This window comes from Thermothielavioides terrestris, chromosome 5, assembly GCF_000226115.1.
Source record: "Thermothielavioides terrestris NRRL 8126 chromosome 5, complete sequence".
Taxonomy (NCBI): Eukaryota; Fungi; Ascomycota; class Sordariomycetes; order Sordariales; family Chaetomiaceae; genus Thermothielavioides; species Thermothielavioides terrestris.
Window position 1 is genome coordinate 3,507,772 of NC_016461.1, and position 27,528 is coordinate 3,535,299.

Below are 27,528 nucleotides of genomic sequence, written 5' to 3' on the forward strand. Positions count from 1 at the left end.
TCCAAGCCGTTCCCCCCAAGATTGCGGTTCGTTGATAAGAGAAGTGACAAAGAAGAGTACCTGCCGGCAAATCATGTAGAATCGGCGGACGGGGAGCCCGCTCCTGTTCGTTCTGTATACGTGATGCGGTCTTTCGAGCTCCCTGCCTCTGCCAGACGCCCTCCGCCCCGCGCGCACCTTGACACGTCCCCTACGAGAAGCGGCGGGAATCTCGAGGTTGGTCGATTATGCCCTCGAACACAGCCCTACCATGAGCGCGGGCTCATCCGGAAGGTGGGACGTGAAGCTGAACTTCAGTGGCCAAATGCAGTCTCTTCTCTTTAGCGTCTCTTCATTTCAGTAAAATCAGCCTTCTACATGACAAAGCGACCCGAGTTGAACAGGCGCTGATGATATATGCAAGTTTGAGTCGCCGTTTACGGAAGCTGGGTGTTGTCGGGAGGCGAGATAATTTGGGTATGGGAGGCAGGTGCTACGCGATGCAGAAGTCCAGGTGGGTTCACCTGGAATCGCTAGCGATAGACCGCGGCCACATGATTCTCCGGCGACAAGGAGGCACCATGTGCCCTCCAATGTTCGTGCGACGCGGCAGAACGAGGAGCGTCTGCAACCCAGGAATTCTCCTGGCACCAAGACTGGACACGCCTCCGACCGGGGAAGATTCGCAGCTTGACTGAGCTTGATGCACCCGGGCCAGCCGTCCTTACCACGCCGTAATATCCTCCACCTCAGCCTCCCCAAACGTGCTGCTCTTGGTCAGCTGACCGACCGAGCTCTCCACAACCTCGCCATTGCTGTCCTTATCCATGATGTCCGGGAGTACCTCCCTCAAGAAGTCGAGAATGTAGTGGTTGACCTGCTCGAACTGCAGGAGGAACGCGTCGTGGCCCTCCGGACTGTCGATCCGCTCGAGCCGGGCGTTCCTGATGTGCGCCGCCAGCTCCTCCTGCTCGGCAAAGGTGAACAGCCCGTCGCTCTCGATACCGAGGACTAGCGTAGGTTGCTCGATCATGGCCAGCGCCTCGGCCACCGTCCCCGCGCGGCCTCGGCTCACGTCGTGCGTGTCCAGCTTGCGCGTCATGGCAATGTAGCAATTGCTGTCGAACCGCTTCACGAACTTCTCGCCCTGGTACCGCAGATACGACTGCGCCGAGAAGTAGGTGGAACCCGTCGGCATAACCTCGCCTCCTGTCAGGCTCCCGTTCTTGGGCCCGTGGAACTGCGGGTCAACGGACGAACCCCCGGGCTGCTCGTGCGTGGAAGGTGTGCCTCCCTCGCTGCTTTGTCGAGACGGATTGCGCTTCCACTTGTGCCCGTCGTTGTGAATATGGAAATGCGCTTCCGAAGGAGTAACGGGCGTCGGCCGCTCACGGATCGTCTGCCGGCGCGAAGGATCCGGAATGTTCCGGCCAAAGCGCGCTTCAAACGAGTTGCGGCTCCGGTAGGTCAGGAGCGCGGCCATGCGTGCGGCGCCGAGACCCGTCGAGGGGGGGTCGGAAAACGAGTAGTAGCCGTCCTCGTACTTGGGATCGGCGTAGATGGACTGGCGCTGGGCCTCGCCCCAGCTGATACCCCAGGCGCTATGCCTGCTCGAGGTGGCGATGGGCACGATGCACCGCACATAGTCCTTGCCGAAATAGGCCCACTCCAGCACAACCATACCGCCGAGCGACCCGCCGATCACGGCGGCAACCTGCTTCACGCCTAGATCGTCAAGCAGCAATTTGTGCAGCCTAATCATAGCAACCATGTGAGCGCTGGGCCCGCAATTGCAGCAGGAAGCCTCATTACCTACCGAACATCATCGCGAATGGTGGTCAGCGGGAACTCGGGCCCGTACCGGCCCTTGGACGGATCTCCGTCCTTGGCGGTCACGGGGCTGGCGGTGCCGTACGGGCTCCCCAGGCTGTTCATGCACACGACGAAGAAGCGAGACGTGTCGAATGCCCGGCCAGGCCCGCCCAGGAGCGGCCCCCACCAGTCGCCCACATCGGCGCTGCCGGTGAGGGCGTGGCAGATGACCATCACGTTGCTGCCATCCGGTGCCAGCGTGCCGCGGGTGGTGTATGCCACGGGGACATTGCGGAGAGTCACGCCCGACTCAAGCGTGAAGGACGGGATGACGGCTATCTGCTGGTGCGGGATGAGCGCCGCGAACGGATTCTCGGGCTGCGAGTGGATTCTTTCTTGGAAGTATTCAGTCACCGCTCCTCTCGGGCAGATGCATGAGGGGACAAATAGAACGGGAAACTGGAAAGCCCAAGCAAAGAAAAGAGGCAAGACATGAGGGGAACCAGGACTGACTCACCATATCTTGGCCTCTGGCCATCATCGCCCACATCGTTTGGAGTCATGGCGAACAATAATTGCTGTTTTTTTCGTTTGTTTTTATAAAGAGCAATGGACAATCCGCTCCCAGCCTTGACGCTCACCAACGTTATCCTTTATAAAGGGGAAAATTGTAAACGCTTGGATGAGTCAAGGGCCACATCAATACGGCGGGAAAGTTTCAGTCACGGCGGGCGGGACGAGATGGGGCTTCGGGAGCCGCAAGCGCTGATTGCGCAATTCCGTATGACTGGCATCCATCCATGTTGGACAGGGACCCGAGGTGTGTTGCACGCCTGGGCCGGGGGCCGGCAATCGGACGTGGGAAAGATTTGGAAAGTTTTGGACGGGGTTCAAGTGGGCCGGTGGGTCAGTGCGCCATGCACTCAGTTTTGAATCTCCCTGCAGCCTTGCCGAACGAGGCTGCTAACAAGCACCACTGGCAGTGGGCCCGCCAAAGGCAAACCACCAACGCGAGTGAGAGCTTCGATTGGCGGTGGTTGTGGGCGACCTTGACGCGAAGCAGCTCCTTCCATTGTTCTTTGACCTTTGAGCCAGCATCGCCAAACTGGGCCAACTGGCATCCGGCCCTTCACCAGATTCCTCACTTTTGGCGCTCACCAAAATCATTTCGACAAAATTTTGCGATCTGTACATGTGGGCTATTCAGTTTCTTTTCCCTGCTTTCTCCACCGCCTGCGCCTGTGGTTGCGCCTTCGCCGCATGGCGCACTTCTCCTCTTTGGCCTGGACTGCCGCACTTCGCGTTGTCGGCTTGCTAATTCTTTGCGCAGGCTTCTAGCTCGACGGTAATTATCGGTTCCATCACGATCATTGGGTTTTTCGCGGCGGCGACCACCGGCTGCACGCCGCGCCTTCGATAAATGACCCGCCATCTCCGTTGCCGTCGTTAAGATGCCACCGAAGCGAAAGAGAAACGACCGCGGCCCCAGCGATATCGGTCCCTCTAGACCGTCGCCGCATCGACCTGCCGACACGGCTTTAGGGCAGCACGACAGGAGCTTCGATGGGAGTCGGAGCGGCCGTGGCGGGAGAAACCAGCGGAGATCGGATCGTCGCGACTCGTCGCAGTCCTCAGCTCCAAACTCATCATTCGGCGCCTCCGACCTGCGATCACCGCCGCTGCCTCGACCCTCGAGCTCTTCATCCTCAGCCGCGCCTCCGTCCTCAGGCGCGCCCCCGCCCCCGCCCCCGGCCCCGACCGTCGTAACGACAACGTCGGCGCCCACGCCAGCCCCGGCTGCACCTTCTCCCATACAACCCTTCTACGACTACAGCATCATCACGGAAGATCGCGTGAGCAGATGGGCAAAGGGCGCCCGGCAGGAAGTCATTGAACATGGCGTCCAGTCACGCGAGGACGAAGATCTGACAGAAGTCGTCATGATCTTCCAGGAGCTGATCCATTCCGTGACCGACGGCCGGCTGCCTGGCGCTGATGCTGGCGCGGTGGTCAAAGAGATCCTCGGCCCTGATTTATCAGAGGCCGACCGCAAGGCCGGTGTCGTGTTCGATCCGCACACCTTATTCCTCGACACGGTCTCGACATTCCTGGACGTCGAGTCGGGCCCGCTTCACCCGCAGCTACGCGATTTTATGGTAGCAACAGACGTCTCACCCGCCCTGATGCGGCTCGTCCTAGATCCTCCGATTCTCCAACACCTCGACCTGATCCGCGAGACGTTCGTGCGGATGGGTATCCGCCAGTCGACAAACCTTCTGTATCGTCAGGCAAGTTACAACCTCCTGCGCGAGGAGACCGAGGGCTTCTCGAAGCTCCTCACCGAGCTGTTCACCACGAGCAGTTCCGAGCCGCCATCCTCCGAGGTCGTGCAGGCTGCGTTCAACAAGGTTATGGGCCTTATTGGGACCTTCGACCTGCACCCTGGCCGCGTTTTGGACGTGACGTTCGACGTCTTCGCTGCGGTGCTCATCAAGCAGTGCCGCTTCTTCGTCAAGTTTTTGCGCATCAGCTCATGGTGGCCCCGCAGCCAACTCAGCCAACCGAACGGAACCTTCACCGGAGGTTTGCCCATATGGGCTCTGCCAGAACATTCCGGCTGGATGACGACGGAGGAGGAAGAGGCCAGCATCGCCGCACAACGGCTGCAGCGGGACATCGCGTTTTGGGAGAGAGCACGCAAGATCAAGCTCGACGCTTACTTCGAGCTGGGCGGTAGGCAACTCACCGCGTCGGAGGAAGAGCGTTTGACAAACGGCGCGACGCAAGACGGCGCCGAATCGAGCATCGAGCAAGACTGGATCAAGATCACCAAGACGCTCCCGCCCCCGGGCAACCGGGATGCGGCCCAGATGCTGGGATTCAAGCTCCGCTTCTACACTTCGGAGGCGAGAGACGCCGAAGACACCCTACCGGCGAACCTGCTCTACCTCATAGCCCTGCTGATCAAAATCGGCTTCATCTCGCTGACCGATCTCTGGAACCACGTATGGCCCCCAGAGGAGAACATGGAAAACGTCAAGGCCCAGCGGATGAAGGAACTAGAAGAGAAGGAGAAGGCCAGCAGGCCGGGCGGCGAAAAGAACGCCTTGATGATGGCTGGAGCTCTCCCGGACGACATGCCGCCGCCTCCCGGAAACTCTCGCCGCGATGCGGCCGCAAGCAGGCCTGATGCCGACAAGAAGGCTGCCGAGTCCACGGAAGAGAAGCCGAAGCTCCCGGAACCAACCGACCAGAAGGTACACCTCCTCAAGTGCCTCCTCACCATCGGCGCTCTCCCCGAATCCCTCTTCATCATCGGGCGGCACCCCTGGATCCTGCAAGCGTATCCGGACGACATCCTCCCCCTGTTCCACCGCATCCTCCACCAGTCTATCGAGGTCGTCTACCAGCAGAGCCGCCCGACGTCTTCACGACCCACAGAATGTCCCGCCAAAAAGCTGCCGGATCTTGACCAGTCGGGCGTGCCGAAAGGAAGCGTCAAACTCTCCGCGCCACCCGTCAAGCGGGCATTGAGATGGCCGTACCCAGACAAGGCCGAGGTCGGAGACGGCGCGTCCTACCGCTTTTACTGGGACGAGTGGGCGGATAACATCCCGGTCTGCCAGACCGTGGACGACCTCTTCACGCTTTGCGACTCGCTTGTCAACGTCATCGGCGTCAATATCGGCCTCGACGCCTCCCTCGTGGCCAAACTCGCCAGCATCGGCGCCAAGAGCCTCGCTGATGACCGCTCCCCTGGCAACGTTGCACGATGGCTCGATCTGCTCAAGCGCCTGCTCGTTCCGTCGCTGAGCTTGGGCGAACCAAACTCATCCGTCTGCGAGAGCGTTTGGGCGCTGCTCAAGCAGTACCCGATCCGGACTCGATTCAATGTCTACGCGGAGTGGTACGAAGGCTCCATTTCTCGCCTCGAGCCGATCAAGAAGGCCTTCGCTCGGACGAGACTCGAGACGCTCAGCAAGATGAAGCGACTGTCTTTGACCAACATCCCCCAAATGGCTAAGAGCCTGGCAAAGATCGCCTACCCGTCACCCGGCATCGTTTGCAAGGTTGCCCTCCTCCAGATCGAGTCGTACAGCAATTTGATCGAGGCATTTGTCGAGTGCGCCAAGTACTTTACCGATCTGGGCTACGATGTCCTTGTCTGGTCCGTGCTGAGCTCCCTCGGTGGCCAACAGCGGAGCCGCACTCAGGAGACCTCGGTTTTGCTCACCAGCAAGTGGCTGCAAGCACTGTCGCGGTTCTCCGGGAAGGTCTTCCAGCGCTATTCCAACATGGATCCGTCGCCAATTCTTCGCTACGTCCACAACCAGCTGCTGAAGGGCAACTCGACGGACTTGCTCATCCTGGAAGAGCTGATCGGCTCCATGGGCGGGGTCGTCTCCGGCCTGGACTTTACCGATGCTCAGCTGCACGCCATGACCGGTGGCGAGCAGCTTCGGCGAGAGACCCTTGCCAACTTGGGCGATAAGCGGGCAATGTCGGTACGGAGCGCGCAGCGCCTGATGAAGGCCCTGTCACATTCAAACCTAGCCGGCCAGCTGCTCATCAACATTGCCCAGTATCGGCAAAACGCCATCTATAACAGTGCCGACGGCAGCGCGCGCATCAAGTATCTCTCGGCAATCGTCGACGACACCCACCAGGTCCTCTTGCGATACTTGGACCTGCTCCGCAGCAACCTGGACCCTGATGCATTCGACCGCCTGATTCCCGACATTGTCCATCTCATGAGAGATTACGGTCTCGACGCCAACCTTGCCTTCACGATCCGCCGCCCCAGCATCCGTTGGGACACCAAGATTTCCACCTCATCCAAGGAGGTCCCGACTCAGACCGCCAAGGCGCTTACTGATGTTGACGGCGATGTGGCCATGGAGACGGACGGCACGTCCGCGCAAAACGATGCCAACAATGGCACTGAGGCCAAAGTAGAGGCTGACAATAACAGCCCGGCGGCCAGAACTCCGAGCAGTCGCCCGTCGGAATCGCTGCCCGATGCTCTCGCGCCACTGATCGACGAGATCCCAAGCGTTCTGCCCCAACAATCATGGCGGTATATCAGCCCGGCATGCTACGTGTTCTTCTGGTCTTTGCAGCTTGGGAACCTGGTCTTCCCACGTGAGAGCTATTTCGCCGAGATCGACAAGCTCAAAAAGCAGGCTGAAGAAGTCATGAAAGATAGGACGGACATGTCGCGGGCCGGCATGAACAAGAAGACCCAGAAACGGGACGACATCCTGGACCGCCAGAAGCACCTCCTCCGAGAAGTCAACGACGGCATCACGCCCTTCTCCAAGGCGAGGTTGCACATCGCCCGCCAAGTCAACACCTGGTTCCCTGCCGACATCTCCAAAGCCGATGCGACGTCGGACGCTCTGCTTGAACAGTGCATTCTTCCACGGTTGCAGATGTCGGCCATGGATGCGGAGTACTGCTTCAGGCTGGTCAAGTTCCTGCATGAATTCTCGACTCCAAACTTCAAGCTCATGTCGCTCTACGACCGCCTTTTCCACCACAATCGCTTGCGTGGCATTATCTTTTCGTGCACGGTCCGCGAGGCCGAGTATCTGGCGCGATTCCTGAAGCTCATCCTCGGTGACCTTTCCAAGTGGCACGCGGACAAGACCGCCTACGAGAAAGAAGCGCTGGGCCTCAAAGAGCTACAAGGCACCAAGACGAGGCATTACCTCGGTTTTGCTACAGCTTTTGATGCGGATGGCAAGCCAACCGAATTCCTCGAGCACGACGCCTTCAGGGAACTCCTGTTTCGATGGCACAAGGAGCTCAATTCGGCTCTGCGGTCATGCCTCAATGGCCTGGAATGGATGCATATCCGGAATGCCATCAGCATCCTCAAGGGCGTTATCGACTACTTCCCGGCTATCAACTTCATGGCCGAGAAGTTCCTCGAGCAGCTCAACACCATCAAAGATCGGGAAGCGGCTTCGAAGAACGCCCCGGAGTCTGAGCAAGGGCATCGCGTGGATCTGTCCGTCACGGCGCAGACCACTTACTCCGAACTGAAGAAGAGGAAGGCCAATTGGGTTCTCGTCCAGGCTTTCCGACCGGGGGTTGTAAGTGCACGTGCTCGAGCCGGTGTCCAACCAGACGCTGACCGACTACAGAAGAATGACAGCAAGGACGAGAGGGGCTCCGCAACAACCGCTACCTCTTCCCTGCGGCCCTCGGCGCCGGAGTTCAAGCCCAATGGGGCGCGCGCTCAGCAGCCTGCCGATGTTGAGGATGGCGAGGTTAGGGACAGCAGAGCTGGCAAGGTAGCTGGCAAAGCAGCAGAACCCAGCCTGCCGAGACCCCCGCAAGCCCCGGAGCCGTCGAAGGAAACCAATGCTCCGGCACCGAAACCAAGCTCAGCAGCAACCCCCAATTCCGCCAGGCCAGCCACCCCGAAGCATCCCCCAGCTCCGCAACCGGGCAGCCGACAGGAGCCGACGAAGTTCTCGACCCTCCCGCCCGGCGGCCCCGGGCTTCCCAGCCGGCCAGAGCTCCCCAGCAGGCCGGACGTACCTATGCCCAGGTTCGGCCAACCCCGCCACGACAGGAGGGAAGTACCGTTACGAGATGCTCGTGACTACCGCGACAGCCGAGAACCACGAGACCAGCATCCGCGGGAGACCCGCGAACCTCACGGCACCCGGGAGAATAGAGATTACCGGACACCGGATGCTTCGCGGCCAGAGCGCCCTCGCGAGTTTCCCGCGTCCGACCGACGCCCTGCGGATGCCGGGCAGCGTGAGCCCGGACCCCGCGATGCTCCTCGTGATGCCCCACGCGATGCTGGCCGCGACGCTAGCCGCGACGCTGGCCGTGACGCTGGCCGTGACGCTGCTCGCGATGCTGGCCGGCCTTCAGATCGCGACCGGCCCAGCCGAGCGGAGCCCCCACCGCGTCGGCATGACCATGGCGTGCCTGCGGATCGGGAAAACCGGCCCCCTCGGGAGAGGACGCCTCACGGTTCCAGCCGATCTGACGGCCCCAGCCGATCTGACTCCAGGCCTGCCAGAGAGCCTGCGGTCTCCACACCTCCCCCGAGCGGAACGGCGCAAAATCACTCTCAGGAGCCCCCGATCAACCCTGAGCGCGCTCGAATCATCGGAGCTGAGCGCCCCGACATCTTGCATCCGGCTAGAGCACCACCGGTCCACGAGACAAGAGAATCCGCAGCCCGTCCGCCATTGAGAGATGAACCTCGTGAGCAGCGGCCTCCACGCACCGAGTCGCCGAGGCGCGCCGAACGCCCACCCGCCAATCCTCCTCAGCCGGACAATAGTCGCGACGATCGCCAAGGCCGTCACCGTCACTCACCCCACCCCGGGACTCCACGGGACGCCCATGGAGAGCCCGCAGCGCCCCCACCGCGGCCAGACCGGATTCCAGAGCGCGAAGACAGAGTGGCCGTGCCCAGGGACTCCAGGGACCCATCGTACGGCAACCAGCCCCGCGCTGACCACGATCACGGCAGACTCAACCAGCAAGACCCTAATTACGGTCGGCTGAACCCAATCCAGTCCGTCATCGACACGCCACCAGGCGCCCCGTCAGGCCCGCGGGGGCGGGGCGGCCGGAACGGCCCAAGAACCGGCCCAGTCGGCGGCCCTCCTATGCGCCCAGATAATAGGTTTCCGCCGCTCGAGCCGATTCGCCCGCCCACCCCCGAACGTCACCCGCCAACCGGCCCTTCAGCATCGCGCCCGCGGCGTGGTCAGTATGACGGCCCGAACTTGAACTCACCGACGTCGGCCGCGCCTCCCGCGGTCGGAGTGCACCCAGACAGGATGCGGCAAATCAACCCAGCGCCTCCTCCGCCGCCTCCGCCGCCTCCCCCACCTCATCTGGCCGGACCCTCGGGCATCCATCCCGACCGTCTCAACCAGATCGCAGCTCAACCATCCGGGCCCAGCCCACACTCGCGCCCACCGATGCACACATCCGATCGTCCATCAATGTCAGCGCCTAATACAGGCTCGCGGCCGGCGCCGTCGGGTCCCAGTGCCGACTTCTCATCGACCCCGACGGGGCCTTCAGCAGGAAACGATCGAATGAGACCTGGGGGAAGACAACTTCGCGGCATCCAGAATACGCTCGACAAGGCGCTCGCAGACAACGCCCGGGGCCCGGGCCTGCGGACATCGCGGTCGCGGCCCAGCCTAGCAGGCTCGGACGCCCAAATCTTAACGGGCGCCTCGCCCGTGACCACGCCTGTCCATGAGCGGCCGCCGGACTCGTTCCGCGATTCAAGCCGGCGCGAGATGAGCACCGACCGCGCCCCGCGCGGCCCGGAGCCGATCCAAGTCGTGGGCGACAACCGCGACCCCGGCAGCAACCGCGGCGGCGGTGCCAACGGCGACGACTACGGCTCCAGCCGCACCGAGCACGACCGCAGCCGCCGCGAACATCACCGGTCGGAGCGCGGCAGCCGCGCGTCGAGGCGAAGCAGCCGCGAGCGCACCCCCGATCGCGACCGCGGCGAGCCAAAGGACCCCCGCGACTACCGCGACAGACGGTCCGGCGTCTCGTCGTCCAACCCGCCCGGCGGCGGCAGCTCCCGCGACGAGCGGGGCGACTCGCGCCGGTCGCTGCGCGAGTCCACGGGAGGCTCCCGCGAGCCGGCACCTGCCGGCGGAAGGGACCTGCCGCCGCCCCGGGAGTCGAGCTCGCACCGCAGCCACCGCGGCGGCGATGGTCCGTCTGGCGGAAGGGGCGGCGAGCCGGGCGGCGGTGGTGGAAGGAGCGAAGGGGGCCATCATGGCAGCAGCCGCGGCGACGGCGGTGGCGGGGGACGAGGGGACGACTACGGCCGGGGCGGGTCGTCGAGGACGAACGCCCCGCCGAGGGACTCGAGGTCGAGACCCGGCGACGACCGCGGAGATCCGCGGGGCGGCGACGACAGGGCGAGGAAGCGCAGGAGCGAAGGTGTGGACGTGGGCGGCGGAAGCCACCTGGACAAGCGGCAGCGGCGTTAGTAACGGCGGCTTCTTCGTCAGGGTTGTCGGAATTGGGAAGCTGGTGAGGATGGAGGGAGGATGGGCGAACCGGAGAAATGAAGGACCATCTGCGAAGAGAATGAAAAATATACCTCGAGGAAGCGAGTCGAGTCGAGTCAGTCAGAATGTCGTCAAACATGGAGGGAGGACCTACGGATACGGGATGCTTGTTTCCGCCGGCTTTCGTCCTCGAGGTTGAGAGAAACGCACACATCGGCCAGGCCAGGTTTTATTAGAGTCATCTAGGACGGGATCACACACACCACTCGACAAGAGATGGAGGAAGAGAGATATTTCCATTGCACCTTTTTATCCGGTCCGACGTCCTTCGGCCCCCCTTTTTTGTGTGAGACGCAAAGACAGATGGTTGGAGTTCTGGAGTTCTGAGGACGGGCCATTGTACCATCATCGATCGAGTCAATCAATCACCATCCACCATCCACCATCCATCCGTCCATTCCTCCCGTGTGAGGGCGAGGCCGGACAGCAGGACGACTTCAAGTTCGGTTCTTCGTACTCGGCAAGGCGTCCGGACAGCAAAGTCTTTGGCCGGCCGGCTGGCGAATCTGTTCGGCTCCGATCCTGCTGCTGCTCCCGAAGGTCTTGCTTGCTTTTTCTTTGTACCATTTATGCGAGAGCCGGACAAACGCTGGCCTGCTCGGCGTTGGCATCAACCCATCCATGACATCCATTCATCCACACGGTGCATAATTCGGCGGCGTTTTGTTGTGAAGATATTGGCCCTTCATTTAATATCTTGGTCACCAAAGAGGATTTGTTTGTGGCCTTCAATGGCTTGGGTTCATAGCATGTGCATGGTGAACAAAACGGGAATACAAAAAAAGCAAGATGTGATACACTGGGAGAACGGAGAAGGGTGTTGGCGGTTTGTAATCTTAATAGGCCGGCCAGGTTCGGTGGCGTTTGGTGCGGGTGTGGACTGGGCTTGTACTACATACATACATACACATATTTGGACACTGGCGAATTCCTGCTGTACGGTTGGAAGGGATATGAGCATCCCTTTGCATCAGACGCGGCGTTTAGGGGGTTGTTGGTCTTGGACGGTGTGCCACTTGGGGATTGAGTCAGAGGATCAGGGGGTAAGGGGGGACAGATGGATATAGGAGTGCTGGTGGTAGATCCGACATCGACACCGATGCATGCCACTGTTACTATACATTCTATGAGTAAGGCTCTTCACAACGTCGCTGTTGTTGACTGTTCCGTTGGCGGCGAGGACCCTTCGGCTGTGGGGAGGGGAACAACACCCTCCTGCCCCGTCATCGTATGGCAGCAGCAGCAGCAGCAACAGGCACGCTACTTCAAGGTCAATCTTCGACAGACCTGCAAGATACAGACCCTGTTCTTTAAGCATCAAGTCACGTAGCTCGGCTAGCAGATGTCTCTCGACACTACGGTGTCATGTAGTGGAGGCCCCAACATCCCCTGATTACCAACGCGGTCCACTATCGCCGGTCAACCCAGGTAATAATAACAGGCCGACCAGCTGTATAGTACATTCGTCGCCCTTTCGGCTTGCTTAGTTCCTGCCCCCCGTACAGATATCACAGCCCGTTGTCCGTGCTGATTTCACAGCCCGTTGTAAACCGTGGCTCGCCAGGACGACGTTGAGACCCGAGGCATTACGGCAGTGCGACACCGGGCGAAGACAGCAAGGACAAGACTCTTAATCCAAATAGTGATTCCCACTTCTTTTTGATCCCTTGGCTCGGCGAGCCAGTACCACGATTCCGCCCCGAAAATAGGACCTGCAAATGCTATGTCCACCCCTTGCTCCCTAAACGCCGTGGTATCTTTGGAAATGCAAATGCGGAATCGAAACAAGTCTTGCGTGATGCGGATCATGTATGCCCGAGAGAGAGAGAGAGTAGAAAAGAGGTTATGGTGTATCGTCGCGAGGAACACTGATCCATTGCTTCACGGTTTGAAGATAGAACGCTCCCGTGGACTGGTTTCAGTCGTCATCGGGATCCGGGTTCGTGGCCCTCAACACCCTGGGCGGATCGAGCACTCGTCTCGAGTAGTCCTGGTTATCCTGCAGAGAGTCGATGCTCTCGCGACTCCGGTTCCGGTCGCCGGTGTAGATGCCCTTCGCGAAGGGATCGAGGCGGGGGTCGACCGGCATGAGGTGACTGCGTCGTCTCGCGGACGCGTCCCACCCCCCACCCGCTGCCGCGTACCGGTTCTCGCCGGTTTCGACCGGCTTAGGAGTCCCCATGGCGCCAGGGGAGCTGCCCGTCCGCGCGGGGGACCCGAGACCTGGGTCGTCATATTCGTTCTGCCGCCTCCGTTTGGAAAACCACAGCCAGAGGCACGCTGTTATGACCGCCAAACCGCCGACAACGCCAATGACAATGCCGACGATGGCGCCGGTCTGGAGGCCGCTCCGTGAGTTCTGTACAGCGGCAGCGTCGTTGGTGCTGGTAGGATCGAGCGTAGCTGTGACAGTTTTGACGGTGCCGCCAATCGTAACGGTCTGAACAGCCGCCGTTGAGGTGTCGCTGGACTATGACTCGGTCAGCATGTATTTCGGGATGAGAAATAGAATGTCACGCAGATTGTGCCGGCCCGCAATGGCAAGTAGGGAGAGGCGCGAATCGTACAGTGGACGAGGCCGTAAAAGAAGAAGTAGAAGAGGATGAGGAGCCTGACAGCGTCACGGGAACCGTGGGCTGAGCCGTGCTGCTCTACGCAGTCTCAGCTTTACTGGTCACAATGGCCTGGAGCGGCTAGACAGTTCACCACACCGAGCAACCAGCGGGATGGAGGCGACACGCAGAACAGTCACGGGAGTGCTCTCGGGCGGGCAGGCATGTCAGCTTGGAAGGGGCCAAGGGCAGTACTCACGGAGCTGTCTGGCGTGGCGGAATAGCCTGCGGGAGCAGTCCCCGTAGCAGTGAAGCCCGAGACGCTCATGTAGCCAAAGAGGCCATCTCCGCCGCAGTAGTCTGTAGGATAACCCGGACAAGGGTTTTCACAATCGCTGAGGTCCTTCCGGTCGGCCTTGTTGGGGATGAGGTTGGAGCACCAGCAGTTGTGGTCTTGGACGATGGCGAGGGCGTATTTCAGGGTGGTGCAGTTGCCGAAGCAGCGGCCGTCGCTCTGGAAGTTACTTTCGACTGGACAGGCAGCCGACTGTCAGCAACCAGATTCCGGATAACTAAGTACACAACAGGTTGAAAGGCCAACTCACGGGCAACCATGTCGGCCGTGTTTACGGTTGCACAATAAACCATAGGAATCGACGGCCCAGTGGGCGTGGCCGCTTGGGCCCAGGCCACGGGCGAGAGGACGGCGGCGACGGTTGCCCATACCAGGGCAGCCCGTAGCGATGCCATGGCGGGCGATTTAGCAACCCTCTCCGCGCCCGTCGATTTGGTCGATTGGGGCCGCCGAGGTGGATGAAAGACGGCCGAGGCGGGCGACTGCGTTGGTCGTCGAGACGGTGGAAATCAATTGTTCCAACCAGCCCATGGAGCTGTGCGAATGTCGGTGGCGGATCAAGCCTCAGGCGGCCATGCCGAAGACCAGGGAGGTGAGAGACGAGCCGAGAGAAACGGATCGATTGCGTCCGTGGGTCCGTCCGCCAGTGCGCGTGCGTCGGTGCGTTCCGTGTGGGCGAATGCGTGTCGGACCAAGAATTCCAAGCCCAAGTCGGTGACCTGCTAGTCAATCCGGACAGCTTTGACCAGTACTGACCCGAATGCGAACAAAGGAAACGAAACGAAGGGCAAAGGAGGGTTGGCGGGAGGCACGCAAGCGCAAGCGGGAGAGGGAAAAAGCCGAGAAGGCAGGGCCGAGGTGATGCAAAGCTAACGTTACCCAACTCAAGAGCGATGACAGGGGGTTGTGGTTCAGGCGGGCAGGGATGATTGGCCACACCAATGGGGACCCGATCGCCAGCGGGCTCCTTTGAGATGTTAAACAAGCGGAAAATCGGACGCTCCGAAGCACAACCGAAGCGCCGCACCAGCAGCGCTTGCAGTCTTTACCGTCTCTCTTGAACGACGATAACTACACTAGTTACAGGATTGAGGTGAATGACGGATAACTAGGTATTTACCTGCTTATCGGGGCATGCGATTGAGCGCCTGCAAGGGATTGTGGCCCCCTGAAAAGGAGAGAAGCAGCACCCTGGTCGGCTGGTCAGAGCGCGCATCTGAAATGTCGTCACCGCCTCCACTGCATTTTTCCCAAGAACAACAATTGCTGTCCGCGGAGCCTGGGCAACCGGCACTTTGAATTTCCAGTTATTTCCGCCAGAGACACCTTTATGAGGTGCGAGTTGGACAGGCCACGACGCATCCCTTCCATATTGTTGCTGGATGCTGGATGCTGGATGCTCCTTCCGCACAGTAAATGATCATTCAGTACTTCGGACGGAGTACCTGCCCCTTGAATTTCGGTTCTTGCTTGTCATTGCCGGTGGCCGGTCTGCCACATTTCAAAAGCGCCGACTCCCCCCGAAAAGTTCGCCACAGCCCTTCCATCGTATTCCTGAAGCGCGGTTGCTGAGCAGCCTCCCTAGCGCGGTGGACTAGTGGACCGGGGTGGACTTAGCGCCGCCTTCCAATGAACCCGTGGGTCTGGCACGGCGTGCGGGCTGACTGATCTTGTAACCAACCGAACAGACGCCCCCCCCCCCCCTGGTCCACGGGGCTTGGCTCGTATAACGAGACGAAACTTCCCGTGCGCTCTTGGAGGAACTGACCAACTTGGGTGTTGCATCGATTATCAGTTGGCCTCGTATCTCCAAAACTCGCGCACGGCGCCGCCGCATGCGGCTGCCGATTGTGGAAACTCGATGGCACGCCGCATGCACGGCATGCAGCACGAAATGGCGGGGCTGGTTGGCTTTCTTCTCGCCCGGGCACCCGTATTCCGAGACTGCGGAAGCGAACACACCCCAGACACGAGACAGCGAGTTGCAGCGAGTTGGTGGGATTTCCTCGTCCTCCTTCCGGGGATCAGAGACCGCATGCGCTCGCTCGGACGGTGGGCAGCGCCGGCTTCGAAGTGACTCGGCACGCCTGGCGACTGCCGAGCGCTCCGGATGCCCGGCGAGGGAGGCCGTCTCCCAAGCCCGAGAGACAGGACTCCACACACGTCTCCCTATCTTGCGCGCTACGATATAATTTGTCGGTTACCTGAGGACTGTCTCAACCTGGAGAAACATCACCTCTCCGCTCTGCATCCCATACAACGATATTTCACAGCAGGACAGCCAAGCCATGCTGTGCTCGCCGCGATGCTTGATTGATTCAGGGCCGGTTCGGCGATTCGTGCCCTGAACTCTGAAAAGTTCACCGCCACTCTCTGTCTTACGGCCACAGCAGAGAGAGAGACGGGACTGAGCTAGGTGGCGCAACCGCTCTGAAACGGTGGGCTGGGAACGAACCGCTGCAGGTTCCCCATGGCTGAATAACGACCATTATTCTCCATGCAGTTCATACTAATCCGTTCTCTTCTGCATGTTGTGCTGTGTTGCTAGGCCTAGAGCACGCCGAGAGTCACCCAACTTACTGCGTAGCTTACTTGCGGGTCGACAGGAGCCAGACAACATTTGTATGTGTGTGTAATCCGCACTCAATCGGTAATCCGTCATGAGTGTTATATCACAGTACTAGCGTGGGGGTCGATGAGTAAGGCAGGTAGCCACTGACCGAGCCAGCTGAACTGCGGTGAATCGTCAGCAGCCGCTAGATGGCGAGACGGCGCTAACGCGGTGGACGTTAAAGAGGTCCCGCCAAGACTAATTTCGGCCAATTGTCGGCAATGTTTTTATAGCGTCAATACCCCGCCAAGACCGCCAAGGGGTTTGCACTATCGCCACGGGTTAGCCACGGGTTAGTTCGCCGGGGGTGCGGAGGGCGGCGCTAGCCCCCCGCTGGTTAGGATTTGGGTTAAGGTTTGGATACGGGTTATAGTTAGGGTACAGGTTATCCTCGTTTTCTTTTTTTTCGATTTAGTTGAGTTTTTATAAAGTTGTTGCGACGAGTCTTTGCGATTGTTTGTTGTTGATGTTGCTCGAAGTCGGCTCGGCCTGCCGATTTGTAATTACTTGTACGCGGCAGTCTCCGAAATTAGTCTTGGCGGGACCTCTTTAACGACGACCGCTAACGCAGTGCCGCTGATCACGTTCCATCTGTCGCCCGCCCGTCTCCTTGGCTGCGAGATGCTGTGAGACAGTCCGCGGGTTGCGCGGAGATGAGGATCGCCGGGCCGCGGTCGGGACTAAAAAGAACTCACAGCTCGAGATCCAGAACACCCTGAACTCCGGGCGAGAAAACGTCACGGCTTGAGACCAGGTCAAACATATCAATCAGGGCATCGGATCATATTGGTTGCACCATGCAAAGGAAAAAAAGCTCGAGGATCATCTAACTACTATGTGCAACAGTAGTGTTCGCGAGCTAGCAACAACGTATCCCAAAGACAGCTCCTTACAGTCATCGACTGGGCATTCGGACTTAAATATGCATGAAAGATTCAACGCCATGCGCCGCAACGCGAGAAACCCCGGCAACAAATTACATAGACCTGACCAGACAAGACCAAACAAGACCATGGCATCACGGCCGGCCAGCCAGCCAGCCCGCTGTTGCCCCCAAGCGAGCGTCCCAAGCATATCCAATCCCGTCAGCCATGATCATCATGAAAGCTACATGTAGTGTAAACACAACATTCCCTCATCAACGCCTGAAACACAACCCCGGATTCGTCCTGTCCCAATCACGACCGCCTCTCCGGACTGCTGGCCGGGCTGCCGTCGCGGCTCCGCGACTCGATGCTCTCCACCATCTCGCGCACCCTCGTCCGCGGCCGCTCCATGCGCACCTCCTCGGCGGTAAGGAGCGTCGGCGTCGTCACAGTGGAGGCCCGCAGTGATGGCGTCGGGGAGACCCCCACGGGCGACTCCAGGCCCCCAGTGGAGAGTTGGTTGGCAGCCTCGGCCTCGCTCCGATGGTCTGCCGTCGGCTCGAGCTGCTGCGGTGGCCGCAAGCCGACTCCTTCTGTCTCCTCTTCTCGTAGCCCTTCGACCGGCCGCTCACCGTGCGCGGGCGAGATCGACGCCCTGCCGTCAGCGCCCGCGCCAGCATCGGCCCCGGTACGGGCCGAACTGCTGCAGTCCTCGTCGTCGGGATCCACAATCAGCACGCTCTCCTCCCTCTCGATCTCGGCATTCACCACGCGCAGCGGCTCCCGCGGCACCGTGAACATGATCTGCACTGTCCGCTGCTCCGCGGCGCGCTCGATGTCCCTGTCCCAGTCGTCCTCGTCTCCCTCCGCGCCGCCCAACCACGCCTCCCGGCCCTGCCTCCGCCTCTGCAATCCACCCCCTCCTGTTCCTCCCTCACCCCCGAACAGCCGCCCGTCATAGTCCGAACTGCTCCACAGCAGGCCCTCCCGCGTCGGACTGCTGCTGCCCACATCCTCGTGGCTGCCGCGGCCCGACTCGGGCGTGCTGCTCCCGCCGCTGAACACCCGCTTCAGACTCCCCAGCCAGCTCCGCCGCGGCTTGCTCTTGCTCGGGCTGCCGGGGACGAACTCCCAGTCTGCCTCGTCTGCGTCCCCCGCCTGCCCAGAAGCACCACCACCGCCACTATTACTGGCTCTATCATTACTACCGCCACCCATTAGCAACCCGGGCCCCTCCGCCCGCAGCGCAGCAAAATTCGACCGCGCCGTGCTGTAGCTCAGACTGCCCCCGGACCCGGAAGAAGACGACCCCGACGAGGCAGCGTGCGACTGCGCGCTGGACCTGCCGCCGGGCGCTTCCCCGGCCCCCAACCCACCGCCACCAGCACCACCCCCAGCAGCACCACCACCTCCACCACCAGCAGCACCACCACCAGCAGCACCACCACCAGCAGCAGCCGAAGCAGCTGCCGAAGAAGAAGCAGAAGCAGAAGCAGCCAGCGTCGTCCGCAGCCGGGAGAGGAGCACGCGGTCCTCGGGCGCCGCGCCGCGCACGAAGCTGAACGCGCTGCGCTCCGACAGGTTGCTGCCCGTGCGGCCGTCGTCGGAGGCCGACGAAGAAGAAGAAGAGACTAATGACGGGGCGGCGGAGGACGAGACGGGGGGGCGCCGGGCCGCGCCTCCGCCCGTCGCTGCTGCCCCTGCCGCTCCCGCGGAGGAGGCGGTGCGGCCTGGTCCTTGCGTCGTGGTCATCGTCGTGGGGAAGAGGGCGTGCGGGTCGGAGGCGTCGACGTCGCTTACCCAGACCTGGACGTCGGCGTCTTGGTGCTGGCCGGTTCCGGCTTGTTGCTGTGGCGCGGCCGGGGGCGGCGGGGTCGGCGAGTGCGAGGTGCGCGGGCTGGGGTGGCTGCTTGGCGGAGGGAAGAGGCCGCCGACGGGGGTGTGGGCGGTGGTGGGTGTTAGGAAGGGGTCGTCATCATCGTCGTCGTCGGCGGCAGCATCGTCATCGTTGTTGTTGTTGTTGTTGTTGTTGTTGTGAGTGCTGGTGTCGCGCTCGTCTTTGTCCGGGCTGAGGGGGTGGTGGCCCGCGGCGAGGTCGCCGTCTTCGTCTTCGTCTGCTTCGTAGATCGGCTCGATGCGGTTCGGCGCGCGGGAGAGGGGGGTGAAGTCGTAGGCGCTGCCTGTGGTCGGCTGGTAGAGGCCTCTGGCCGCTCTGGGCCTGCCGGATAAGCCAGATGAAGAAAGTGGGCGCGGTGGGATGTACAGCGAGTTTCCGCCCCTCGCGCCGCCGCGGAGCGTCTCGTAGCCGAGCGAGCGCCGGCCCTGGGTGTAGGGGTCGTGGCCGCCAGTGTACCATTCTCGCGCGGCGGCGGCCGTCCAGGGGAAGATGCCCGCGCTGTGGTCGCGCTCCAGCATCTCGTCGTCTTCGCCGATGGCGCGGGGCAGGGAGCCGTTCACGCCAACCCCCTGGGCCAGGCCGCGGAGCGCCTCGTCACGCGCTGCGCGCCGCTGTTGTTTGCGGCGGAACCAGCGGAGGCCGAGCCCGGCGAGAACCAGCAGGACGAGCAGGCCAACGCCGAGACCAACTCCCAAGCCGATCTTCCTCTGCAGTGACGAGTCGTCCGACCTGCTGCTGCCACTGCCATCCGTACTTGACCCCGGCGGCGAACCAGTTCCACCGCCGCCGCCGTCGCTGCCGCCGTCGCTGCTGCCACCGCTCTTACTTGTCCCCGCCAACGGACTGACATACTCATCCGACCAGGTCATGCTCGTAATGTTGTAAAACATGCGCCCGCCACCCCCAACCACCTGCCGTCTCTTGACCCCTCCTCCCGCTCCCGCGGCCGAGATCTCATACCCCCCATACACCATCATCACATTCCCGGGCAGGAGCGCCGCCCCATGCCCGTACACCCCTTTCCCCTCCCCGCCTGGCTGACCAGGAGGCACCTCCCACACCCAACCACTCAGCCCGACGCCCACGCGCAGCACAACCAGCTGCGGCTCCGCCGGCGTGCCCACGTCGCCGACCCAGCCGCCGTACACCACCAACCGCGTGCCATCCGCGCTCAGCACCGCCGTGTGCCCGGACCTGCTGTCCACCGCGGTCACCGCCGCCGCAGCGCCGGCGTCGTTCCCGCGCCGATGCAGGACAGCCAGCTCCGTGTTCCGGCCGTCGTCCCCGGCCGCAGAAGCCGACGACGAGGAGGGCGCGGGCGGCGGCGCAATGCCGACAAACGCCCACGTCTCCTCGGGCAGCGACCACAGCGCGGCGGTGCTCATGTTGACGAACGCGCCGCGCGTGTGCCCGCCGAGCAGCACGTGTGTCGTCTGCTGCGTGACCAGCCCCGCGGCGCCGCCGGCTTCTGCTTCTGCTTCACTGCCTCCGTTGTTGTCGGCGGCGGTGGCGGTGAGGTTGGTGATGGAGGGCGGCAGCTCGGTGAGCGTGAAGCCTGCCTCTGCCACGGGCGGTTGCTGGCCGGTGGGGAGGGCGTAGGTCAGGGTGTAGGAGGAAGAGGACGTGCCCGGGGAGAGGCGGAGCATGCGGTTGGAGTAGGTTGCGGCGGATTGCCAGGTTGAGGGGGACGCGGGGGACGAGGCGTTGGCGGAGGGGCACATGCCGCCGTAGAGATAGAGCGTCGGGGGCGAGAGGACGGGGCTGAGCTGGGCGGAGAAGCTGAGGGCGCCACCGAGGTGGTAGGGCCCGCTTTGCGCGTCGTCCCAGTCCGCGGACGGGGTGATGGCGTGCTGGGTCCATTCTGCGGCTGGGCCGGGGGTGTATGTCCAGAGGGACGAGGAAGAGCCGGCAGAGCAGTCGCCGGCAACGACCGCGATGGTCCCGTTGGGGAGAAGTATGGGAGCAAACGTGGTGGAGCTGCCGCCGTCGGGGGAGAGGAAGGGGAGCGTGGCGGTGAGCTTGGTCGGCTGCAGCGAGGCGGCGTGGATTGTTGAGGAGATGTTGACGGCCAGGAAGTCGACGGCGTTCGGGTCGTCGCCGGCCGGGGCGAAGATGTAGGCGACTGAGCCGTCCGTGCCACTGCCGCCAGAAGGCAGGAGGATGGTTGTGGGCACGTAAGGCAGCGTCGGGTCGGCGCATGCGCATGCTGCCAGACCGAGAGCCGCAAAAGCAAGCGCCGTCAGCGCTGATGCCCGGGGCCGAACACGGCGACCCGGTCGCGGCCAGATGAGTGGCCTCCAGGAGTATGGCGGCCGAGGGCCGGCCCGGGGAGGGACTGCGGCACTCCCTGGCAGCGGCATCGCTGTTCTCAGGAAAGCAAAGACTGGATCTGGGGCAGGAATGGAGGCTGTCGACGGCAGGCCGCGATCAGTGGTCGCCTTGCCTAGCTCCGCATTCCCGTCCCCCTGGTTGCTGTTCGCCGGAAAGCCAGCGAGGAATGACAGCGTGTCTTTCGTGTTGCCGGGAATGTGCTGTCGATGGACCAGCCCTGGAATGGCACAATGGCACACAGCAGGGCCAACACGAGAAGACCAGGGATAGTTAAGTAATAATAAAATCAATGCATCATGAGGTCAAGTTAGCGGTAGGCCAGCAGATGCGCGATGATCTGGCACCAGACCGACTGGACGGGAAGAGACAGGGCACACGGTTCACGGCAGGCAGGGAAGACACGGGGCAAAAGTGGGATGCATGGCCCTTTGATGAGGGGTCGACTCTGGGGGAGGGGGGCGAGCGGGGAATGTCAACAAACGGGTCATCCCCTCTCACACCGGGACACCGACGCTCCGATGCAAGCGGCGTGGTCAGCAGAACGCCGCCGTCTCTGCGACATTGGCAAACTTGTAACGTTACCGCCATTGGAGGCGGCCTTCTGGATTGACCGAGCCTTATCCTGATATGTCAGGTTCCATTGAGTGGGTGTGCGCGGCCGGGGCGGAGGCTGTTGCCACGGCAACACCTGTTGGTGTGGTGAACACCAGCCTCGTTGGGGTAACACAGCATGAGCAAATGCAGCAAACGATCATTGAAGATGGGAGTGAGCAGAACATTGAGGCCAAAAGTGATTTTGAGGCATTTCGACCGTAATCGCAATCGGGTCTCAAAAAAAAAAAAAAAAAAATGAGCCAAAATCACATAAACCTTGATCTAATTCGGAGACATTGCAAGAACCAGAACGGGAAGCGACTTCTTCTAAATGACACAGCAGGACCTACATAAAAAGGAGACCATCTACAAACCCTCACACTCCCTGCGCCCTCCCTCGTTCCACCCGCTCTTTCATAGCAAGCAGCTCCCTCCTGAGCACCTCCAGCTCGTCGCACAGCGCCTCCTCCCTCTGCACCGCGGCATCCCTCTCGCGCCGGGCCTCCTTGGCCTCCCTCTCGGCCTTCAGCGCCCTCTCGCGCTGGGTGTGCACCTGGGCGGCCAGGGCGCGCTCGTCCTCGCCGACGGCGAGCATCAGCGCGTCGCGCGTCTTGGCCAGCCACTCGTTCTGGCGGGCCAGCAGGGCGGCCTGGGCGCGGGCGTCGTCGGCCTCGGCGCGGAGGCGCAGGTTCTCCAGCTCGGCGCGCTGGGCGGCCTCGAGGCGGGCCGTGTAGCGCTTCTCCAGCTCGGTCGCGCGGGCGGGGAACTTGGGCTGCGGGCAGGCGACGACGGTCGGCTGCGCCTCGAGCGCGCGCGTGTGCGCCACCCCCGGGTGGTGCTCCCAGGCCGGCAGCACGAAGAGGGTGCTCTGCCGGCCGCGGCCGGCCAGCCGGTAGAAGCGCGTGACCAGGTCGACCGGCACGATGCCGCGCGCGTAGTCGCGGCCGCCGCGCTCGCGCTGCCACACGCGCTCGCCGGCCGCGCCGTTGCGCCGCCACACCTGCTCGCGCGCCTGCGCCAGCGCCTCCTGCTTGTCGAGCAGCTGGTGCACGTAGGCGAACACGTCGTCGCCCGCGTTGACCAGCACCCAGCGGTCCTGCGGGTAGGCGATCTCGCGGCCGACCGAGCGGGCGTCCGGGCCGAGCGCGCTGAGGTGCTGGTGCGGCACGGCGGCCTCGCCGGCCAGCGCGTCCAGCGCGTTGCCGTAGGCGCGCTCCAGCTCGTGCATGCGCGCCACCAGGTGCTGCGTGAAGAGCAGCCACTGGCCGAGCAGGCTGTTGCGCGCGTTGGCCAGGTCCGTGTTCTCCGCGTCCGCGGCCGGCGGGTTGGGCAGCAAGCTCATCAGCCCGCCCGTGCTGCTGAACTCGTGGTCGAGGCGCTCCAGGCAGGCGTTGGCGTGCATGATGAGCGCGTGGTGGTTGGCGTAGGGCTTCTGCTTCTCGCCCTTGCCGCGCGGCTTGGTCTCGGCGAAGGGGCAGTGGTAGGTGGTGCCGTGCGCCTCGTGCCGCCCGCGCACCTCGTTCACGAGTGCCATCAGCGGCTTGTGGTGGTCCGGGTCGTCGTTGGTGTAGGGCACGGACAGGTCGGTGAGGAAGTCGAACGCGTCGTTGAGCTCGTATTTGATCGCCAACGGGTCGTCCGCGGCCTCGCCCGCCCCCCTTCTCCCGCCGGCGGCGATCTCGCCCGACTTCAGGGTCGGGTTCAGCGCGTGGATGAGCACGCACAGGGACTGAGCGTGCTGCTTCAGCGCCAGCAGCGTGGGCGGCACGCCGTGGGTGGACAGATAGCCGCAGTTGACATGGCGCAGCAGGCCGTCGTTGACGTCGGCCTCGTGTAGGCGCGACCACTGCGAAAAGTAGGGCAGGGCGAAATCAGTGCCTTTGATGTAGCCCCTCTGGGCGGCGTGGTCGTCGTCCTCGTGCTCTGCCAAGTGCGCCGGCACAGCTTTCAGGTTGAGGTTGGCCATTTTGCTGACTTGTCTCGTCGACGCTGCTGTCGTCTGACTGGCGGTAGCTTGGCCGAGTCGAGGACCAAGAGAGATCGTGTCTCAGCGAGAGACGCCATCTTTTCTCTGTTTTGCTGCTCTCTTCACAAGGCAAGCTGGAATGCTCATTGTGATGGGATGCCGGTTGAACCGGCCGCGTTCGGCAAGCCCAGGAACGGGTCTGCTAGGCATGGCCGACCTTGGACAAAGGAACAGACCACCGCCCTTGCCGACGGAAACGGCAGGTTACAAAGAAATCACAGGCCATTGTTTGGTTACTGAGCCGGCGCCACTGCAAATCTGAGGCTTTGGCCGTGGCTGAGGGCAAACATTCACTGGTACGTAGGTAGCTTGTGGACGAGGTCCCAGGTCGCGCGTTTACAACGAACGTCACCGGATACACAATGATGGCGAGACAGCGCACATCCCCAGAATGGGGATGCACAAACGGGCAGCCTGGCACGGTCTGACGATGAGACAGGTCTTGTTCAGAGGCTGCTTGCATTGTGGAAAGAAGCGCTTGGCGCACAGTGCCAGGAGTACAATAAACAACGCGAGGCCAGCCAACAGTCAGGTCGGCCGAGCGCTCCATTGCCTCAATCGGAATGCCGAGGCGATCATGCCTGGCCAGCCGAACAGCGGCTTGAAGATCAGCAGGCCCAAGGCAAGGTGCATACAGTACAGTGCACAGTCACACTAAGATACTGCGTAATTGCCAGTGGGAAAATCTGGACCCTGCTTGTCCTTGTGGTAGGTGGGGCCCACAATGAGCCTTGCCCCACCTTTCTCTCCAGCCAGACCACTTTCCCCCACCACATCCACCACACTGCATCCCACGCAGATCTGTTGCAGCCATCCAATATCTGCAGCTACTTTCCCGCTTGAGCACCGGATGCTATTCTCAGACTTGGACGGCTTCTCTGTCTTTGCATCTGCACTCGACAGCATCGTCTGTCGTCCTTGATGTCCTCCCTAGACAGACAAGAGGACAGGTGTGCACACTCGAGGAGGGAACGTCTTGGACTCGGGTGGCAGATGATGAAGGCCGACTTAGGGATCAACTGCAAGCAGGTATGGCCAGGCGCTTCGATTATATCGCTTCTTACTGATAAATAAATGTGTTAGGTTTTGGCATCTCGCAGCACTCCCAGTTCCGACATGGCGTCAGGAGAATTTGCACTCAGCTCACCAGCCTATCGGATAGTGATCCACAGCTTGCCGCCCTCCGGCATATCGTCGAATCTATTTGCAAGGATTTCGACTTCATCCTTGTCGTCTGCCGGATATTGCCATCCTCTGACAATCTCCAAACTACGCAAGAGATGAGAAATGGAGACGGTGCAAGCAACAGCAGAGATCGATTTTGCGGCTTTTACCGCAAACACTCGACGTTGAAGAGATGATCCTGAGCGGCATCTCAGCTGTGGATGGCGACGCCCTTCTCGATGCGATCTGCCGAGGCGTCAACAGACGGGAGGGACGCTGCCTTGTGGTTAGTGTCTCCCCCGACCGCCTGGCCAGGACCGAAGAAGTATGCGATGGCCTTCTCGAAATCCTTGGGCCAAAGCATGCTGCGGCCTACACGAGGCGATCTCCGAATGGATTGAGCACAACACGGCTCTTCGCCGGGAAGAGTTTGAACTTGTGGGCCGAGTCGGCAGCCCCAGGACGAAGTCTCAAGCCATCAAGACCTTAGGTGTAGCTGCCAGGCCACACACTGCACCTGTCCGGACATCTGCGCTTGCTCCTGCACACATTGGCCAAATCAGTGTTTAGGACAGCTCCCCGACGGGTCACCTTGCGGCAGACCTGCTCGCCTTGGTGGAAAGCTCTGCCGCAAGTGCGAAAAGGAGAGGAGCCCTCTCCAGATCTGTCAAACCGAGGGCTGCGGTCGCAAGTCGCACGGGAGGAGAAGGTTCTGCCACATCCACCGGAAGGAAAAGAGCCGGCCTTGAAAGAAGTGTCAGTTTGAGGGCTGCACGAACATGATTGGTAGTATGGGCAAGTACTGCAGATACTTGGCGCGCCAGGCCAAGCACGATCGCACTGGGGTGCCTGCCAAGCGGAAGCTACCTGCTAACGGCAGGTGTCAGTTCGAGGACTGCAGTAACAAGGTCCGTGGGCGCAAGTACTGCAGGACCAAGTGTTCCAGGCCAAGCGGAAGCAAGTGGAAGAGCTCTTCTTTGAGAATAGGAGGGAGGAGAGGAGGTCGAGGCAAAGGACAGGAGTGCAATCTAGGCGGACAACGGGTCGGCTTGGATCAGCTCGAGCCAAAGATGAGGTCTTGCATTTTGAAGTGTAATGTTAGTTTGTGTAAAAAACCATGAAAAGGCAGAACGTCATGAAACCGAAACAAGTCTGCTGCGGTTCAGGTGGCATCGCAGGGAAGAGGCAAGCCATGTCCGCCCAATTTACATGCTGAATCCTTTGGTTGGGTGGGCCGGAAGAGTTACCAAAAGCTTGCGCAAAAGAGCGCAGAAAGAGGGGACCGCCTGTGGAAGTCGAGACCGGATCTGCATCTTGGCCACGATCTGCAAGACGCATGACCCAATCGTCGATCAGGAAAACAAGATCAAGCCAAACAATCAATACTGTGTACACTCTGCACTGCAAGAGACCGGGTGTTGAGATTGGATTGAGAACAGAACTCTCTACCTGCAACGAGTTACCTGCTGAGCAAAAAAGAAGAAAAGAAGAAAAAAGGAAGAAGAAAAGAAGAAAAAAGGAAGATAAAAAGAAGAAAAAAGGAAGATAAAAAGAAGAAAAAAGGAAGATAAAAAGGAAAAAAAGGAAAAAAGAAAAAAGAAAAAAAGAAATAAGGGAAAAATGGAAAAGGGAAAAGAGGGAAAAATGGAAAAGGGAAAAGAGGAAAAAAAAGGAAAAGGAAAAGAGAGGAAAAAAGAAAAAAAGAAAAATAGGAAAAAGAATAAAGGGAAAAAAAGAAAAAAGGAAAAAGAAGAAGAGAAAATAGAAAAAAATAAGAAAGCAAAGGAAAAGAAGAAAAATAAAAGAATATAAAAAAAAGGAGAAAAAAAAAAAAAAAACAGCTCGATATTGCAGAGCTGAGCACAATCGCAAAGCTTGGGGTAGACGTTAAAGAGGTCCCGCCAAGACTAATTTCGGCCAATTGTCGGCAATGTTTTTATAGCGTCAGTACCCCGCCAAGACCGCTAAGCGGTTTACACTATCGCCAAGGGTTAGTTCGCCGGGGGTGCGGGGGGCGGCGCCAGCCCCTCGCTGGTTAGGGTGAGGGTTATAGTTAGGGTGAGGGTCAAGGTTAGGGTGTGGGTTAACTTCGTTTTCTTTTTTTTCGATTTGGTTGAGGTTTCGCGAAGCTGTTGCTACGAGTCTTTGCAATTCTCGTTGTTGATGTTGCTCGAAGTCGTCGCGGCCGCGCTCACCCCGTGGCGATTGTAAATACTTGTAAGCGGCAGTCTCCGAAATTAGTCTTGGCGGGACCT

The 27,528-nt window shown here is 60.9% G+C and overlaps 5 protein-coding genes across 5 annotated transcripts; 1 reads left to right on the forward strand and 4 right to left on the reverse strand.

The window, feature by feature from the left end:
* Positions 1-513: 513 nt before the first annotated feature.
* On the reverse strand, positions 514-2,616 carry THITE_2122479 (uncharacterized protein). The gene is made up of 3 exons (XM_003657044.1): positions 2,309-2,616; positions 1,796-2,186; positions 514-1,733 (listed from the first exon to the last, which is right to left on the reverse strand). Exons 1-3 carry the CDS (start codon positions 2,352-2,354, stop codon positions 704-706), a joined length of 1,467 nt encoding a protein of 488 aa, XP_003657092.1. The 5' UTR covers positions 2,355-2,616; the 3' UTR covers positions 514-703.
* A 529-nt stretch (positions 2,617-3,145) lies between these two features.
* THITE_2122481 (uncharacterized protein) lies at positions 3,146-10,928 on the forward strand. The gene is made up of 2 exons (XM_003657045.1): positions 3,146-7,889; positions 7,944-10,928. Exons 1-2 carry the CDS (start codon positions 3,243-3,245, stop codon positions 10,794-10,796), a joined length of 7,500 nt encoding a protein of 2,499 aa, XP_003657093.1. The 5' UTR covers positions 3,146-3,242; the 3' UTR covers positions 10,797-10,928.
* A 1,441-nt stretch (positions 10,929-12,369) lies between these two features.
* THITE_2122487 (uncharacterized protein) lies at positions 12,370-14,535 on the reverse strand. Its single transcript, XM_003657046.1, has 4 exons — positions 14,035-14,535; positions 13,689-13,960; positions 13,445-13,528; positions 12,370-13,347 (listed from the first exon to the last, which is right to left on the reverse strand). Exons 1-4 carry the CDS (start codon positions 14,177-14,179, stop codon positions 12,796-12,798), a joined length of 1,053 nt encoding a protein of 350 aa, XP_003657094.1. The 5' UTR covers positions 14,180-14,535; the 3' UTR covers positions 12,370-12,795.
* Positions 14,536-17,542: 3,007 nt separating this feature from the next.
* THITE_2122489 (uncharacterized protein) lies at positions 17,543-21,648 on the reverse strand. Its single transcript, XM_003657047.1, has one exon. It carries the CDS (start codon positions 21,516-21,518, stop codon positions 17,574-17,576), a length of 3,945 nt encoding a protein of 1,314 aa, XP_003657095.1. The 5' UTR covers positions 21,519-21,648; the 3' UTR covers positions 17,543-17,573.
* Positions 21,649-22,663: 1,015 nt separating this feature from the next.
* On the reverse strand, positions 22,664-24,506 carry THITE_2070552 (uncharacterized protein; the record flags this gene model as incomplete). Its single annotated transcript, XM_003657048.1, has 1 exon — positions 22,664-24,506. A coding segment is annotated over exon 1 (1,386 nt), but the record flags the coding sequence as incomplete, so codon positions are not given.
* Positions 24,507-27,528: the final 3,022 nt, after the last annotated feature.